The following is a 17,170-nucleotide window of genomic DNA, read 5'->3' as shown; positions in this document are numbered from 1 at the left end:
GGCTTTCTCTAGTTGCAAAGAGCGGGCTTCTCACTGTTGTGGTTTCTCTTGTTGTGGAGCATGCGCTCTAGGCACGCAGGCTTCAGTAATTGTGGCACACGGGCTCAGTAGTTGTGGTGCACGGGCTTAGTTGTTCCGCGGCATGTGGGATCTTCCCAAACCAGGGCTCGAACCTGTGTCCCCTGCACTGGCAGGCGGATTCTTAACCACTGCGCCACCAGGGAAGTCCCAGAATCTGAGCTCTTGACAACTGTGAACTGTACATAGAAATTCCTGACATGCAGAAAAAGAAGGGAATTCTACCAACCAGAGATACTCTTATTTTTATATATAACCTTCAAAACTTTCATGCATATTTGTAAATCTTATATAAGTGTACACTATTTGAAGCAGAATTTCTATTTAAGTATAAATAATGTACTATTTTTAATTTGACTCTTTTCACTGAACAACATATTGTAAGCATCCTTCCACAAGGTCAAATACTCAGTTCAAAATCATTTTTAATGGCTACAAAGTATTTCCTTTGTATAAATGTCCAATAATGGTCTTGCCCATATTGTTTTGTTTCCAATTTTTATAATGAACGATGTTATTAAGAACATCTTTATATCCACTACATTCAAGCACTAGTTCCATTGTTTCCTTGGGATACACGCCCGTAAGCAGAATTGCTGGGCCAAAGGTAAGGGCATTTGTAAAGACTTTGGATGCAAATTCAGTAGCCTCATAACTGCCCTTCTCATCCCCAGACGTTCCTGCCTCTGATCCAGCCACCTGTCGTTGCCAGAGAAGCCGCCCTTGGGGCCAGTTTTGCTCACATCACCCCTGCTCAAAAATCGACAGCAACTTCTCCTTGCCTGGAAACTGAGAGAAGCCTCTGCGCCAGTTCTGAATCTGGGTGGCCCTGCCCTCTCCCATCACAATCTATCACAGGTGTCAGACTACCCAACAGTTCCCAAGGCTGGACCAGCGCTAGGCTGACCACATTCTCTCCCATTCACAGCAACATGAGAAAAATTAAGTTGGTAAAGTGGGTTATCACAAATTAAATGTGCTCCAATTGGAAGGACCACCCTTTATTCTTCGGTCCATCTGCTTCCTGCTTGGGGAGTTGACGATCACTCCTTCTTTCATGGAAGAACAATAATAGCCAAAGGGAGTTGATTCTCTTCGTGATTCTATGGGGTTTCTCTAGTTATGAAGAGCGGGCTTCACAAGTTAAAATGTTATGTGTATGGTGTTACAATTTTTGTGTATGGTGTTAAAATGTTGGTCACCTATGTCAGCTCCCTCTGGGCTTTTTGCCCCCCCTTTTCTTTTCTTTTAGCTTTTAAAAAAAATGACTTTATTGGGTTGAGAAACCCAAAATGAGCAGCCCTGTGGTGGAATGTGGGGAGAATGCCAGACGTAGCATCTAAGGTCTGACCTTCCATTGCCAAGGCCGTTCTGAGATATTCTGTGCTTTGAGAGGGAGGAAGATTCTTTTGGGAAATTGCCCAATTCCAACTCCCGCACACCTCTCAGCAATGCTCCTCAACAGTTACTGCCTCATGCAGCCTCCTGGTATCCTAAGCACTCGGCCAGCACACGCTGAGGACTAGGGATTGTATGCAAACACAGGACGCAGGAAATTCCAGAAGCCCTGGAGGAGCCCCTGGGCTGGAGATCCCTGGAAAGGACTTTAAGGACTCTGTCTTAGTTTCCTATTACTGCTGTGACAGATTACTACAGACTCAGTGTCTTAAGACAACACACATTCATTTCTGGAGGTCAGAAGCCCTAAAATCAAGGTGTCGGCAGGGCTGTGTTCCTTCCAGAGGCTCTAGGGGAGAATCCATTTCTTTGTCTTTTCCAGCTTTTGGAAGCTTCCTTCATTCCTTGATCATGGTCCTTTTCCTCCATCTTCAAAGCCAGTAATGTAGCATCTTTAAATATCGCCCTCTCTCTCCGCCTCTGTCATCACATCTCCTTCTCTGACTCTGATCCTCCTGCCTCCCTCTTAAAAGGACACTTGTGATCACAATGGGCCCAACTAGACAATCCAGGATCATCTCTCCATCTCAAGATTCCTAACTTAATCACTTCTGCGAAGTCCTTTTTGCCATGTCAAGTATGAGATTTACAGGTTCTATGGACATCTGCAGGGGTGGGGGGGGGGCATTTTCCTGCCTATCATAGCCTCCACCATCCTGTCTCCTTCAAGAATGGGCTTAGATCCCTATGTTCATAGCAGCACTATTCACAATAGCCAAGACATGGAAACAACCTAAATGTCCATCGACAGAGGAATGGATAAAGAAGATGTGGTACATATATACAATGGAATACTACTCAGCCATAAAAAAGAATGAAATAATGCCATTTGCAGCAACATGGATGGACCTAGAGATTATCATACTAAGTGAAGTAAGTCAGAAAGAGAAAGACAAATACCATATGATATACTTATATGTGAAATCTAAAATACAACACAAATGAACTTATCCATGAAACAGAAACAGACGCACAGACATAGAGAACAGACTTGTGGTTGCCGGGGGCAGGGGGGAGGGAAGGACTGGGAGTTTGGGATTAGCAGATGCAAACTATTATATACAGAATGGGTAAAAAACAAGGTCCTACACACACACACACACACACACACACACACACACACGAATCACTTTGCTGTATCAAAGAAATTAACACAACATCATAAATCAACCATACTTCCATAAAATAAATTTTTAAAAAAGGAATGGGCATCTTTTCATGTGCCTCTTAGCCACCTGTATGTCTTCTTTGGAGAAATGTCTATTTAGGTCTTCTGCCCATTTTGTGATTGGGTTGTTTGTTTTGATATTAAGCTGCATGAGCTGTTTATAAATTTTGGAGACTAATCCCTTGTCAGTCACATCATTTGTAAATATTTTCTCCCATTCTGTGGGTTGTCTTTTTGTTTTGTTTATGGTTCCCTTTGCTGTGCAAAAGCTTTTGAGTTTAGTTAAGTCCCATTTGTTCATTTTTGTTTTTATTTCCATTACTCTGGGAGACGGATCAAAAAAGATACTGCTGTGATTTATTATGTCAGAGAGTATTCTGCCTATGTTTTCCTCTAAGAGTTTTATAGTGTCCAGTCTCACATTTAGGCATTTAATCCATTTTGAGTTTATTTTTGTGTATGGTGTTAAAGAATGTTCTAATTTCCTTTTTTTTACATGTAGCTGTCCAGTTTTCCCAGCACCATTTATTGAAGAGGCGGTCTTTCTTCCATCGTATAGTCTTGCCTCCTTTGTCATAGATTAATTGACCAGGATGGACCTAGACATTGTCATACTAAGTGAAGTAAGTCAGACAGAGAAAGAGAAATATCGTATGATCTCGCTTATAAACGGAATCTAAGAAAAAAATGATACAAATGAGCTTATTTACAAAACAGAAACAGACTCACAGACTTAGCAAACTTATGGTTTCCAGGGGGGAAGGGTGGAAGGAGGGATAGTTAGGGAGATTGGGATTGATATGTACACACTGTTATATTTTAAATGGATAACCAGCAAGGACCTACTTCATAGCACAGTAAACTCTGCTCAGTATTCTGTCACAACCTAATTGGGAAAAGAATTTGAAAAAGAATAGATACATGTATATGTATAACTGAATCACTTTGTTGTACACCTGAAACTAACACAACATTGTTAATCAACTGTACTCCAATATAAAATAAAAGGTAAAAAAAAAAAGGAATGCGCTTGGGAAAAAAAATGATTTGACTACAAACCTATGTGCCAAATATAACAATGTGGAGAATGAAGAGATCCGAAGACCCCCACTTTTAAAAAGATGGGGAAACTGAGGCCAGAGAGGGGAAGAGAGTCCTTCAAGGTCAGGTGGGAAGATTTGGCACTAGGGTTGATTGGCTACATCACACCAACAGTGACCCCTTCTCTTGTTCATCATCATAGACCTCCTGCCAACCTCAACGTCTGGCACATGGTAAGTGCTTAATAAATACTGTTCACAGGAGTAAATGAATAACATTCATTTACTCATAACAAATACTGTTTGAGTATACTGTTTGAGCAGCTCCAAGTCAGGACCCTTTATCTTTTTTTTTTTTTTTAATTTTTATTTATTTGTTTTTGGCTGCGTGGGGTCTTTGGTTGCTGCGCGCGGGCTTTCTCTAGTTGCGGTGAGCGGGGCTGCTCTTCATTGTGGCACACGGGCTTCTCACTATGGTGGCTTCTCTTGTTGCGGAGCATGGGCTCTAGGTGCGTGGACTTCACTAGTTGTGGCACGTGGGCTCAGTAGCTGTGGCTCACGGGCTCTAGAGCGCAGGCTCACTAGTTGTGGCACACAGGCTTAGCTGCTCCGCAGCATGTGGGATCTTCCCAGACCGGGGCTCGAACCCGTGTCCCCTGCATTGGCAGGAGGATTCTTAACCACTGCGCCACCAGGGAAGTCCAGGACCCTTTATCTTTATATCCTGTGCCCAGCACAATGCCAGGCATACAATCAACACCCAGCAAATATTTCTGAATGCCAAGCCTGCCTGATCCCCAGGCCCTCCCACCACCGCACGCTGCTGCCCATCACTCAGAGAAACAGATCCAAAATGAGGCAGGAAACCAAATGTGGTCATTTGGGGCATGCAGAGGGGTTGGCCATATTAAGGGAGAGCTGGCCAGATGGACAAAAGTGTTTGTGATTCCTCTTGAGTTAGAGGGCAGGGCATTTTAAAAGCTCTGCCCCAAGCTCTGAACAAAGAAGTCTCTCAGGGGAGAGCACACTTACATACACAGACGCACTGATGTGCAAAAACTAGTCTGATTTCTTCCTTTTACTGAACAGATAATCCCCAAACCAGCTCTGGGCGCTGGTTGCTACTGACCAGTCCCATCATTCCAGGGCTGGACCAGCTTTCAAGATGCCCAGACGGGGCTGGAGGCACGGAGGTCTTCTCTCCACCTGTCTTCCTTGCTGCCCGACTGTCCACCTGCCCACCCATCCATCTACAGCTCCAGGCAGTGAGACAGAGATAGATGCCTTCTTGTCGTTAATTAATGCTGGTCCACGGCTTCATTTGTCATTCCTGGGACCTACTGCACCATCATCACTCATCATGCCAAAGCTCCCCAGGACAGGGTGTTTTCAGCAGGGTAACCATTTCAAGACCTGTCTTCCAGCAGGACAGAGTGAGGTACCAGGACAGGGCAGGACACCTGGCATGTCCTCATGTGAGTTTGCCCACTGAGAGGGTTGCTTGAGCCCCTCTCCATCTCCCTCCTTCAGCCGGTCCAGGAAGGACTGGATCTGGATAAAAAGCCCTTCTTAGCATGATGTTGATGTGGATGATGATGGTGATGATGATGATGATGGTGATGATGATAGTGATGATGATGTGATGATGATAATGATGGTGATGATGATGGTGATGATGATGGTGATGATGATGTGATGATGATGATGGTGGTGGTGGAGGTAGAAGTGGGTGACGATACTAACAGCAGCTTCAATGCATCGAGTACTTATTATTGTACAGAGTTTAGTTCAGTCCTATTAACAGCTCCCTGTTAGAATTGAGGATGCCAAGACCTTGCTGAAGGTCATATACAGCTAGCAAGTGGTAGTCAATAATTGTACTAGTTTCCTGTGGTCACCGTAATAAAATATCACAAACCCGGTGGCTTTAAACAATGGAAATACATTCTCTCACAGTCCTGGAGGCTAGAAGTCCAAAATCAAGGTGTCAGCAGCCCATGCTTTCTCTGAAGGCTCTTGGGGAGAATCTGCTCCATGCCTTCCTCCTCTTCACTTCTCGTGATACTAGCAATCCTTGGTATTCCTTGACTTGTAAACACACCATCACTCCAATCCTTCTCCCTGTGTCTCTTCTCTCCTTATAAGGACACCAGTCACGTTGGATTAAGGGTTCACTCTACTTCAGTATGACTTCATCTTAACTAATTACATCTTCAATTACCCTATTTCCAAAAAAGGTCACATTCTGAGGTTCTAGGAAAGGCAGGAATTCTGTGACGACACTGTTCAATCTAGAATAATGTCCAAATCCACATATTTGGCTCCAAAGCCTGTTCTATTTGCCACTGGCTATACTGCCTCCAAAAATGAGGGTGATGATGATGGTGATGATGACAGCTACCATTGTTTTAATATTTATTAAGCACCAGATTCTGTTCTATGCACTTGACACACATTCACTCAGAAAAACGTTACAGAAACCTATGAAGTCTCCTATTCACTATCTCCATTTTATAGGTGAGAATTTGAGGACTAGCGAGGTAGAGCAAACTGCCCAAGGTCTTACAATGAGGAAGCATCAGAGATAGGATTCAAACCTGGGTCCGTCTGACCCCAGATCCAAGCTCTCAACCATGCATGAAGCTGCAGACATATGGCACTTGTTCCCCAGCCCCTCGTTCCTGTTCCTGGAGGGGGCGGGACGTTCATGACTGAAGGTGGGCACCTGCCAAACAGCCGGACAGATGTGGCGTGGGTTCCCTCTGAGCAGGGCTTGCCAGGTGCAGGGATGATTAAACCCATGACCTTGTCTCCCCTTGTGCTGCCCTTGAGCATATGAGCCCCAGAAGCTTGGCCCAGAACCATCTCTCCATAGGGAAATACTTTCCACTCCATAAGACGAGGGTGTGGAGCCTCTAGGACACATGAGGATCACGCACGAGAAGAACCACCCAGCCCTTCACGTGGGTGATCCTACAGTCCCTCCCCCAGTCTGTGTGTCCCAGAGGTCACGGTCACAGCCAGGCGCTACAGAGCCAGTCTCAGAAAGACCTCACGTCCAGGACTCTTCCCCGAGCCTGCCTTTCCCACCTCCTTGAAAGCAGGGCTTGAACCCTGGGGCCACTCTGGGTGTGCACATACCCCCTCCTCCCGCTGCAGGGGCCCCAAGCAGGGTCTCACCATCTGCCACCATTGTGGGCAAATTGTGTCCCCTCTCCAGGACTCAGTCTTCCCGTTTCTTTTCTTTTCTTTTTTATAAACATTTTTTTAATAACAGAACATACTTTATTATTTTTTTTAATTTATTTATTTATTTTTATTTTGGGCTGCTTTGGGTCTTTGTTGCTGCACAGGCTTTATCTCTAGCTGCAGCGAGCAGGGGCTACTCTTCATTGCGGTGTGGGGGCTTCTCACTGCAGTGGCTTCTCTTGCTGCAGAGCACGGGCTCAGTAGTTGTGGCTCGTGGGCTCTAGAGCACAGGCTCAGCAGTTGTGGCGCATGGGCTTAGTTGCTCCGCGGCATGTGGGATCTTCCCAGACCAGGGCTTGAACCCGTGTCCCCTGCATTGGCAGGCAGATTCTTAACCACTGCGCCACTAGGGAAGTCCCTAAAACCACCTCTTCCCTGGGGAAAGCTGACAGCACACCTGGCGACCCAGAGAAGATGCTTAAACTCGCTCTCTATCAGACAAATGCAAATTAAAACAGGTCACCATTTGTCACCTATCAAATTAGCAAAAAAGGGAAGAGTGACGTCCCCAGATGCCAGCAAGGGTTTGGGAAAAAAGCAGTCTCACACTCTCTTGGTAGGAGGGTTAGATGGTAGAGCATTTTTGGAGGACGGTTTGCTGATACCAATTATAATTTTAAAAAATGTTCATATGCTTTAACAACGAACCAATTGCAGGTCTGAGAATCTATCCTATAGATATGTTGTGGTTTTTTAATATTTATTTATTTTGGCTGCACCGGGTCTTGGTTGCGGCATGCGGGATCTTTAGTTGCGGCATGCAAAATCTTAGTTGCAGCATGCATGCAGGATCTAATTCCCCGACCAGGGATCGAACCCGGGCCCCCTGCATCGGGAGCACAGAGTCTTACCCACTGGGAACACCAGGGAAGTCCCGTTCCTATAGACATGTTTTTGCAAATGTGTGTGTATATTGTAAGGAAACTGAAAGCTAACTATTTTTCATAATGTCGGAATGGTTGGATAAATCGAGGTAAGATAAATTAAGATCCCTCCTGTAACACCTTCTGTAGTCATTAAAACAATGCGGTGGATCGATATTTCCTAACGTAAAAAGAGATCCATGATATAGCATGTGGGGGAGAAAAAGCAAGTTGCAAAACAGTATGCATAGTATAATCCCATTTTTTATATAATAAAAAAACTAAGTGTATATATGTATACAAATGAATGACACGCACACACGGTCTGGAAGCACACAAAATGATTAAAAGTGTTTGCGTCTCTTGAGAGTTGTGTTATTAGAACATTTAACAAGCACGTATTAAATTTGTAATTTTTTGAGGAAACTTAATAATGTCAGTTATTCACTGAAAGAGCTAAGCCCTGATGCCAAACTTGACGAAGAGCACAAAGAAAGAATATCATTTACTGATCATACATATTGAAATAAATGGAAAACTCCTAAAGAAGACACTGGCAAACAGAATCCAGCTGTATATTAAAGAATAATCCACAATGACTGAGCAGGGCTTATGCAAGGAATGTGGAAATGGTTTAAAATGAAGGAATCACATCCAGAGGTCAACAGGAGAAAGATCTTACAAATATCTCAACAAAGCCAGAAAGTCACTGGCTAAAATTCAGCACCATCTCCATTTGGAATTTTTGTTTTAGGGGTGTTTTTTTCTACCTTTAGAAAATTAAGAATGAAAGTATCTTCCTTCACCTGATGAAGAAAACCTCAAACCAAGAACCAATATCATACAATGTTATACAATCAGAAGCAAGACAAGACCGACTTCAGCTACCACCATTACTTAACACTGTGCTAAATACCACAAAACATTCCAAACAAGCAAAAAATTTGATTGGAAAAGAGGAGACAATATTACAATTTGGACAGGCTGTGATTGTCAACCTAGAAAACTCAAGACATTACCCCCCAAAAAATTAGAACTAGTTTTTTTTACAAAGTCTTCAGTAAGAAAGTTGGAAACAAAATAAATATATGAAAATAAATTGCTTTCCAACATACTAGCAATACTCATTTGCAAAAAATGTAATGAGGGCTTCCCTGGTGGCGCAGTGGTTGAGAATCTGCCTGCCAATGCGGGGGACACGGGTTCGAGCCCTGGTCTGGGAGGATCCCACATGCCGCGGAGCGACTAGGCCCGTGAGCCACAACTACTGAGCCTGTGCGTCTGGAGCCTGTGCTCCTCAACAAGAGAGGCTGCGATAGTGAGAGGCCCGCAGACCGCGATGAAGAGTGGCCCCCACTTGCTGCAACTAGAGGAAGCCCTCGCGCAGAAACGAAGACCCAACACAGCCATAAATAAATAAATAAATAAATAAATAAATAAATAAATAAATAAAGGTTTTTAAAAAAAATGTAATGAAAAAAATTCCTGGTCAAAATAGTCATACAAAACCCAGAACATTTAGAAATTATCTTAAAAAGAAATGGGTGGAACCTATAAGGAAAAAAAAAACCTGTAAGTTTTTTAGAAAAAGAAATAAATACGTAAAAAGAAAAAAAAAAAGGAAGAGGTCTCCGAGAGGAAAACAATTAAATTTTTTAAAATGATAATTCTTCCCCAAATCAAGATTTAACACAATTCTGAGCAAATTCACAGTAGGAATTTTTTTTGGAAGTTGACTACGTTTTCTACTTTTCATCTGAAAAGAAAACATGTTCAAGAATATTTTGAAAACGAAGAAGATGAATAAAAAGAACATGAAGAAGCTGCAGGGCTAAGTAACTCTGGAAATGAGTTGCATCTATAAGACTAAAGGCAAAAGAACTGTACTCTATTAACAAAGTTGTTTTCCACGGGGTGCAATTTAGCAATGCTAAAAGCACTATAAATGTAGACTGGAACTGAAAATTAAGTAAATGACGAGTGAGTGGTGAATGGTGAGGGCCAGGTTAGTCACTGTCAGAGTGGGAGGTTATAGATAAGCAAGAATAGGAGGCTAGAAGGATCCATGTGGTAATCAATGAGAGTCGGAGACATCAGAATGAACTCATGTTCAGCTTAATACAGATCCAAACAGTTAAACAGAGAAATATTTATAGATATGGGTATACACAAAGGTTACCTATAAAACATGTATCTCCTTGCTCTGTCAGCTAAAGATGCAGAAGCGGTGACACCCCAGTAGCAACAAGCACACCTAGTACTCAGATGCTGGTGTCTAATACCATTTTTTAATCAATGGAACCAGGGCTCCTTGGAGAAATGACTAATTCTAGGACTGGGGAAGGAAATACATAAGATGAGTCTGAAATATCCTGTAGTGCCAGAAAGTAAGAAAGTGCTTTAAAAAAATTCACAACAATAGGGGTATGTCAAAGGCACACAGAGGCCAAATGAAAGAGCTCCCAATGACTGAAGTTGGAAACATTTGAGCAACAAAATAAAGTAGAATTGGATTATAACCCAAAGTATAAAACTATGATGGCCCCCACTTGCCACAACTAGAGAAAGCCCTCGCACAGAAACGAAGACCCAACACAGCCATAAATAAATAAATAAATAAATAAATAAATAAATAAATATTAAAAAAAAAAAAACTATGATGAGTCCATACTGATATATATAAATGATTGAATAAACAAATAAATGGAAAAGAATCAACTCTCTCACGCAGAAGATTTCCAAACAATTTATGTAAATACCCCATGTTCAAGAAGGTGGATCACAGCTCCCTACTTCTTAAGTGTGGGCTGCGTGTAAGTGACTTTCTTCCAAAGAGGACAGTACAGAAAAGGAGAAAGAAAAGAGTACACTTACAGTGAAGACACCTGACAACCTCAACCAGGTGATCGAGGTCAGCGTCAACAGTGATAAGTCATAATGATAGCATGTACCCTTGACATGATATAATGAGAATGGCATTGTTCCTCTGTGGTCTTCCTCCCATCACCCGGTCTAACCGGAGAAAAACATCAGGCAAATCATGACTGAGGGACAAAACATCTGGGCAATACTCGTCAAAACTGTCAAGGTCATCAAAAACAAAGTTTGAAAAACCATCACAACCAAAAGAAGACTTAAGGGACATGACAACTAAACGGGATCCTGGATGGGCTCCTGGAACAAATGTTAGGGGAAAATTGAGGAAATCTGAATAAAGAATGGACTTTAGGACTTCCCTGGTGGTGCAGTGGTTAAGAATCCACCTGCCAATGCAGGGGACATGGGTTCAAGCCCTGGTCTGGGAAGATCCCACATGTCGCGGAGCAACTAAGCCCGTCTGCCACAACTACTGAGCCTGCACTCTAGAGCCCGTGAGCCACAACTACTGAAGCCTGCGCGACACAACTACTGAAGCCTGCGCGACACAACTACTGAAGCCTGTGTGCTTAGAGCCCGCGCTCTGCAACAAGAGCAGCCACCGCAATGAGAAGCTTGCGCACCACAACGAAGAGTAGCCCCAGCTCACCGCAACTAGAGACAAAGCCCGTGCGCAGCAACGAAGACAGAATGCAGCCAAAAAAAAAAAAGTAACGGACTTTAGTTAATAATAACATATGGGGACTTCCCTGGCGGTCCAGTGGTTAAGACTTCACCTTCCGATGTCAGGGGTGCGGGTTCGATCCCTGGTCGGGATCCCTAAGATCCCACATGCCTCAAGGCCAAAAAACCAAAACATAAAACAGAAGCAATATTGTAACAAATTCAATAAAGACTTTAAAATTGGTCCATATCAAAAAAAATCTTAAAAAAAAAATAACATATCAGTACGGTTTGTTAATTGTGATAAATGTACCATTGTAATATAAGATGTTAATAAAAGGGAAAACTGGGTGTTGGGTATATGGGAACTTCTTTGCAATAATTCTGTAAATTTAAAACTGTTTTAGGGCTTCCCTGGTGGCACAGTGGTTAAGAATCCGCCTGCCAATGCAGGGGACACGGGCTCGAGCCCTGGTGTGAGAAGATTCCACATGCCACGGAGTAACTAAGCCCGTGTGCCACAACTACTCAGCCTGCACTCCAGAGCCCAAGAGCCACAACTACTGAAGCCCACGCGCCTAGAGCCCATGCTCTGCAACAAGAGAAGCCACTGCAATGAGAAGCCTGCGCACCACAACAAAGAGTAGCCCCAGCTTGCTGCAACTAGAGAAAGCCTGCACACAGCAGCGAAGACCCAAAGCAGCCAAAGATAAATTTATTAAAAAAAAAAAAAAAAACTGTTCTAAAAATAAAAGTTTATTAAAATTTTAAAACTGTCAGCCAATGAAAAGATAAAGAAGATACAGCTTATATACACAATGGAGTACTAGTCAGCCATGAGAAAGAAGGAAATCCTGCTGTTTGGGACAACTTGGATGGACCTTGAGGGCATTATGCTAAGTGAAATGAGTCAGACAGAGAAAGACAAACACTGTATGATCTCATTTATATGTGGAATCTAAAAAAAAAAAAAAGTGAAACTCAGAGAAACAGAGAGTAGAGTGGTGGTTTCCAGGAATCAGGGAGTGGGAGAAATGGGGAGATGTTAGTCACAGGGTACAAACTTAGAGTTATAAGATGAATAAGTTCTGGGAATCGAATGTACAGCATAGTAATTATCACTAATAATACTGTATTATGTACTTGAATATTGCCAAGAAAGTAGATCCTAAATGTTCTCACCACAAAAAAAGAAATGGTAATTATGTGACATGATGGAGGCATTAGCTAACTGCTATGGTGGTAATCATTTTGCAATATATAAATGTATCAAATCAATACATTGGACATCTTAAACTAACCCAATATTATGTGTCCATTGTATTTCAATAAGGCTGGTGGTAAATTTTTTTTTTAAGAATAGGAGGAAAGATTTACCCTACTATAAGGCCAAATATTATAAAGCCAAATACAAGGTGCTCCTGGCACAACAACTGTCATACAATGGGACAGAATGGAAAGCCCAGGTAAATTAATGGATATAAAGTAATTTTGGATAAAGGCAAGATCTAAATGAATGAAAAAGGATTATTTGATAAAATGTAACTGTACCATCAATTATCCTGTTCAAGAAGAATTACATCAAATTATTTTTAATACCAGTGCCAATTTTTTTTAAATTCCAGGTTAAAAAATTAAATATGAAGAGAAAAAAAAGAAAACAAATGAAAAAACCTAGAACATGTACCTAACTGATTTTGTGATAGAAAAAAATCTTTCTGAGAATGAAAGTGAAGAAATTACAAAGGGAAAAAGGCAATAGATCTTGCTACATAAACATCTAAAACTTCAAAACATCAGGAATCACAAATATTAAAAGACAAATGACTAGGAAAAATGCTAACCACATAACAAAAAACAACTAATATCATCAATATAAAGTCCTCATACTGACTGATAAGAAAACCACTAAAAATCCGGAATGGAAAAATGAGTAAAGGAACTGACAATTTACAAAAGAAGAAATTCACACACAAAAACATCTAGTTAACACTTGAGAACTTACTGAACCTCACTAGCAATTAAAATAAGAAGATATCATTTTCCATCTTTTGAATTAGGAAAAAAAATGCTACCCTAATCCCTAGGGTTGGGGGCAGCTGCTCTGAAACGGTCCCCTCAAATGCCTCTGGTAGAAGTTTAAACTCCCAAAACATTGGAAAACAATTTGAAGAGTTGCCTACCCACTCAGTGTGTTTATAACGACCTAGGAATTCCACTTCCAAAAACTTAATCCAATGAAAAAACCAATCAAAGATGCAGACAAAGATTTACACACCAGAGTGCTTTTTTGCAACATTTTAATAGAGAAAACCTGAAAACAACCTAAATTTCAGCCAAAATAAAACCATTAGCAAAAGTCTAACTTTGCAGTTTGGGAACATACCACTTTTTTTCATTTAAAAACTTTAAAAAATATTTCCAAAGCACAGGTTCTGGTTTATCTCCAAGCATGTGCAGTCCAGAACCACTGAAACCTGCCCTGCAAAGCGTGGTCTTTGGGGTGGAAGGTAGGGGGTTCCTTTAAGAAGGCCCCCCCAGGACGCAGCCCTGGGGGGCCTGAACTGTCAGCTAAAACCCCTGACTCTCAGCTCCTCTTCCACCAAAGGGAATTCCATTGGTTGATTCAAAAGACACAGCCTAACCTAAACCACAGATCCAATCCCTGCTCAGAAGCCCTCAGTGGCTGCTCACAGCCCATAGAAGGAAATCGAAGTGCTCCGAGTCCTCAGTTTCACGGTCACAGCCAGGACCAATCTCGCCTCTCCCCGATTTCCCATTTCACCCCTCCTACGCCCTGGCTCCACACCCACACACACCTGCCCCTACATGTCCGCCACCACCCAGGGAGTTTCATGTGCTCAGGGAGACCTCCGTCCCACTGCATCCCTGGCAGCTAGCACTGCCAAATGGTCCAAAGCTGATAAATTTCCCTTCATCTTCTTCAAGTCCTGCTCCAATGATGCTTCCTCAGAGAGCCTTTGGTTTGTCCTTTCCCTTGCTAGCCGATAGTCAGGAGCTGTCAGGAGTGACACCTTCCACCCTCTGCCTGGCTTGTCGCCAGCAGACTGCCAGCTCCTTGGTGTGAACCCTGCCCCCTTTACACTGGAAGCCTCACAATATTGTGCACACAGCAGAGGCTCAATAAACGCTGAGGTCCCCCTCCACTGGACCTGGGGTGTCTCTAGGGAGTATGGTTTGGGGAGCAGGGGCGGGGAGAAGGATGGGATTTTTTGTTTCATAGAAGATGGAGTGAAGGCTGGAGAGTCAGGCACGCGCTCGGCACCCAGGGAGGAGAGGTTGGAGATGGCACGAGGGCTTCATGAAGATGATGGCCAGAGAGGGGGCAGTGAGGACACTATGGGTCCCGGGACACTATGTCTGGTTCCAACAGGCTGCTCTCCTGCCCTACAACTACAGCCAAGCATTTTAGGGACAAATACGGGTTATGAATCAGAAATTACATCAGCCTGGCAGGTGGCCTTGCAAAATTCCCATCCGTGTCCTGAGCCTCAGTTTCTCCAATTGTAAGAGAAGCGTTGGATTAAATGATCCCTAAGCTCTCTCAATGCAATATCTTTGGAAGCCCAAGAATGACCCAGAAAGGGAGCGAGAAAGTTAGGGGAGCAGAGGGTGAACTGCGTCAGAGCTGAAACCCCCAGGACACACCTCACACCCCACGTCTTCACAATTCCACCAACCTTGCTGCCCCCTGACCCCCAGGTGGGAGCTGTCCTTCTGATGTTCCCAGGAAACTTTTTCTAGACCTCTGACTTCTGTGCCTTGAGCTGCAGAGCCCAGAACTCCTGGAAGCAGAGGGACTCCACACTCAGCCTGAGGGCTGCGTGGGATTATGTACACCGACTGCGGCCCATTTTTCAAATATCTGTAATGATGCTGTGATTAATAAAGAAAAATTCTTCTGAAAGGGCTTACTAGCTCATATAGCCTTGGGCCATTGTGTATTTTTTCAGCACAAGAACACTTTGCAGAGCAATTCTGCAAGGAATCTGCCATTTTTATTTTATTTTTTGGCTTTATAAAGCTATCCTGCTAGAGAGGTGACTAAGAGAGAGAAACGTGATAAAACAGAGTAAAATTAATCACAGGATCTGGGCGGTGGGCAGACAGGTGTTTATGTATTTCCCACCCCCATTTTGCTGTAAGTCTGAAGTTTTTCATTAAAAATGTTGGAGAAAAAGCAGTCCTGCCACTCAGAAAGTTGGGAGTCTAAGCACGCGCCACAGCTGTTTTCCCTGAAACTCCCCACAGTGGGGTCTCCCAGGGGTCTTTTCTAGGGCATGCCCCTAACACCGAGCTGAAAGACAGGGGGCTGCAGGGAAGGTGGGGCTGTCTGCAGGGTAGAAGGGGTTAGGTGGGGGGACCTGGCAGTGAGAATACTGCGGGTAGAGGCGACCTGGCTGCTGTTTTTCTCGCGAGAACAGGTGAGGGACAAGACGCGAAGTTCTCCTGCCTGGGTGGCTCTTCTGGCCCCCAAAGCCCACGACGGGAGCGAATTTGAAGAATTAACAAAGGCAAATGCGCAAACCTTGCGGAGGCTCATGCGTGCCAGGCCCTGGACACGAAGGACCCATTTCAACATCTCAGCAAGTTTGGGAGGCAGTTCTCGCCCCGTTTCCTAAAGGGAGGAAGGTGAGGCTCCGGAAGGTGAGGTCACTTGCTCAAGTCGCAGAGCCAGGAGGTGGCTGCGCGGCCTTTGAACGCAGTGCCCCCGCCTCTCCGTCACTGGCCTGACGACGCAAGCCGGGAGGCGCGGGAGAAGGGGAGAGCAGGTTCCCGGGGAAAGGACCCGGCGGCTGCAAGGCCTGCCCCAGGTGCCCGGGCTCGGGCAGAGTGAAGGCGTCGAGAAGGCGCCCCCGCCGGGCCGCGGTGCAGCCTGCGGGCGTCCAGTGCGCCCGGGGCGCAATGCGGGCGGGAGAGCGCACCGCGCCAGGGCGCCGGGCCAGGGCGCGGCGGACGCCGCCGGGGGCGCGGGGGGACGCTACCTGGATCACGGAAGGGCACCAGCGCGTAGTTGCCGATGGCCTGGCTGCCACGGCTCAGGCTGCGCTCCAGAATGCGCGAGGCGCCGTGCATCACCTGCATCAGGTCGTCCCACATGGAGCCGGTAACGTCTAAGACGATGGCCAGGGTGGCGTCCCCCGTGGTAGGGGGCAGCGCCGTCCCGGGCTCGCCGGCCACCGCCGCTGCCGCCGAGACCGCCAGCAGCAGCCGCAGGAGCGGCGCCCGGGGCATCCTTGCTGAGCGTGGCCGAGGGGCTGCGGCTGCCGCGGTGGAGGCTCGCGGGGCCTTGAGAGCGCGACCGCCCTGGTGCGCCCAGCGGCCACCCGACGCACGGCTGCAGCGCGGCGCGGCGCCTCGCTCCGTCGGACCGCGGCCGGTGCGCGCGGGACGTGGGTTTGCGGCGGGGTCCCCCTGCTGGGAGACCGAGGCGGTCTTAGAGCCCACCCCGTTCAGGGTCACGGGCCCCGCCTCCTCCGCTCCCCTCACTGTGACTCAAACTTTCCCGGCCCCGCTGCTCGCCAGTCCAGACCCGAGGTTAGGGGAGGACGCGGGGCGGACGGCAGAAGGGAGCCGGGCCCTCGGCCAAGGCCGCAAGGGATGGGGACGCATGGGAGTCACTGGACACCTGCGCCTCCCGCCGACCGCGCGCCTCGCTGCGGGGGCGGGAGAGGGAGGGGGAACGGCGCTGCCCCTGCCCTGGAGGGCTGCCCACGGGCCCTGGCTTTTGTGGCTCCCTCCACCCAGCCCCC

The 17,170-nt window shown here is 45.4% G+C and overlaps 1 protein-coding gene and 1 long non-coding RNA gene across 3 annotated transcripts in view; one reads left to right on the top strand and one right to left on the bottom strand.

The window, feature by feature from the left end:
- Positions 1–17,066, bottom strand: part of HMCN2 (hemicentin 2) — a 154,877-nt gene extending 137,811 nt beyond the window's left edge. For both annotated transcript variants that reach the window (XM_082400654.1, XM_082400653.1), the window contains exon 1: positions 16,403–17,066. In XM_082400654.1, coding sequence (XP_082256780.1) covers positions 16,403–16,652 — 250 coding nt within the window. In that variant the 5' untranslated portion in view covers positions 16,653–17,066. The remainder of the gene's footprint in view (positions 1–16,402) is intronic.
- Positions 1,545–9,002, top strand: LOC309632874. Its single transcript, XR_014247102.1, has 2 exons — positions 1,545–4,257; positions 4,316–9,002. It is a non-coding gene; the product is annotated as an uncharacterized lncRNA (long non-coding RNA).
- Positions 17,067–17,170: the final 104 nt, after the last annotated feature.

The sequence above is a fragment of the Balaenoptera borealis genome (genome assembly GCF_965194805.1).
Source record: "Balaenoptera borealis genome assembly, chromosome: 8".
NCBI classification, from domain to species: Eukaryota; Metazoa; Chordata; class Mammalia; order Artiodactyla; family Balaenopteridae; genus Balaenoptera; species Balaenoptera borealis.
The sequence above is the reverse complement of the archived record's forward strand: the minus strand, read 5'-3'. Positions and strand labels throughout refer to the sequence as shown.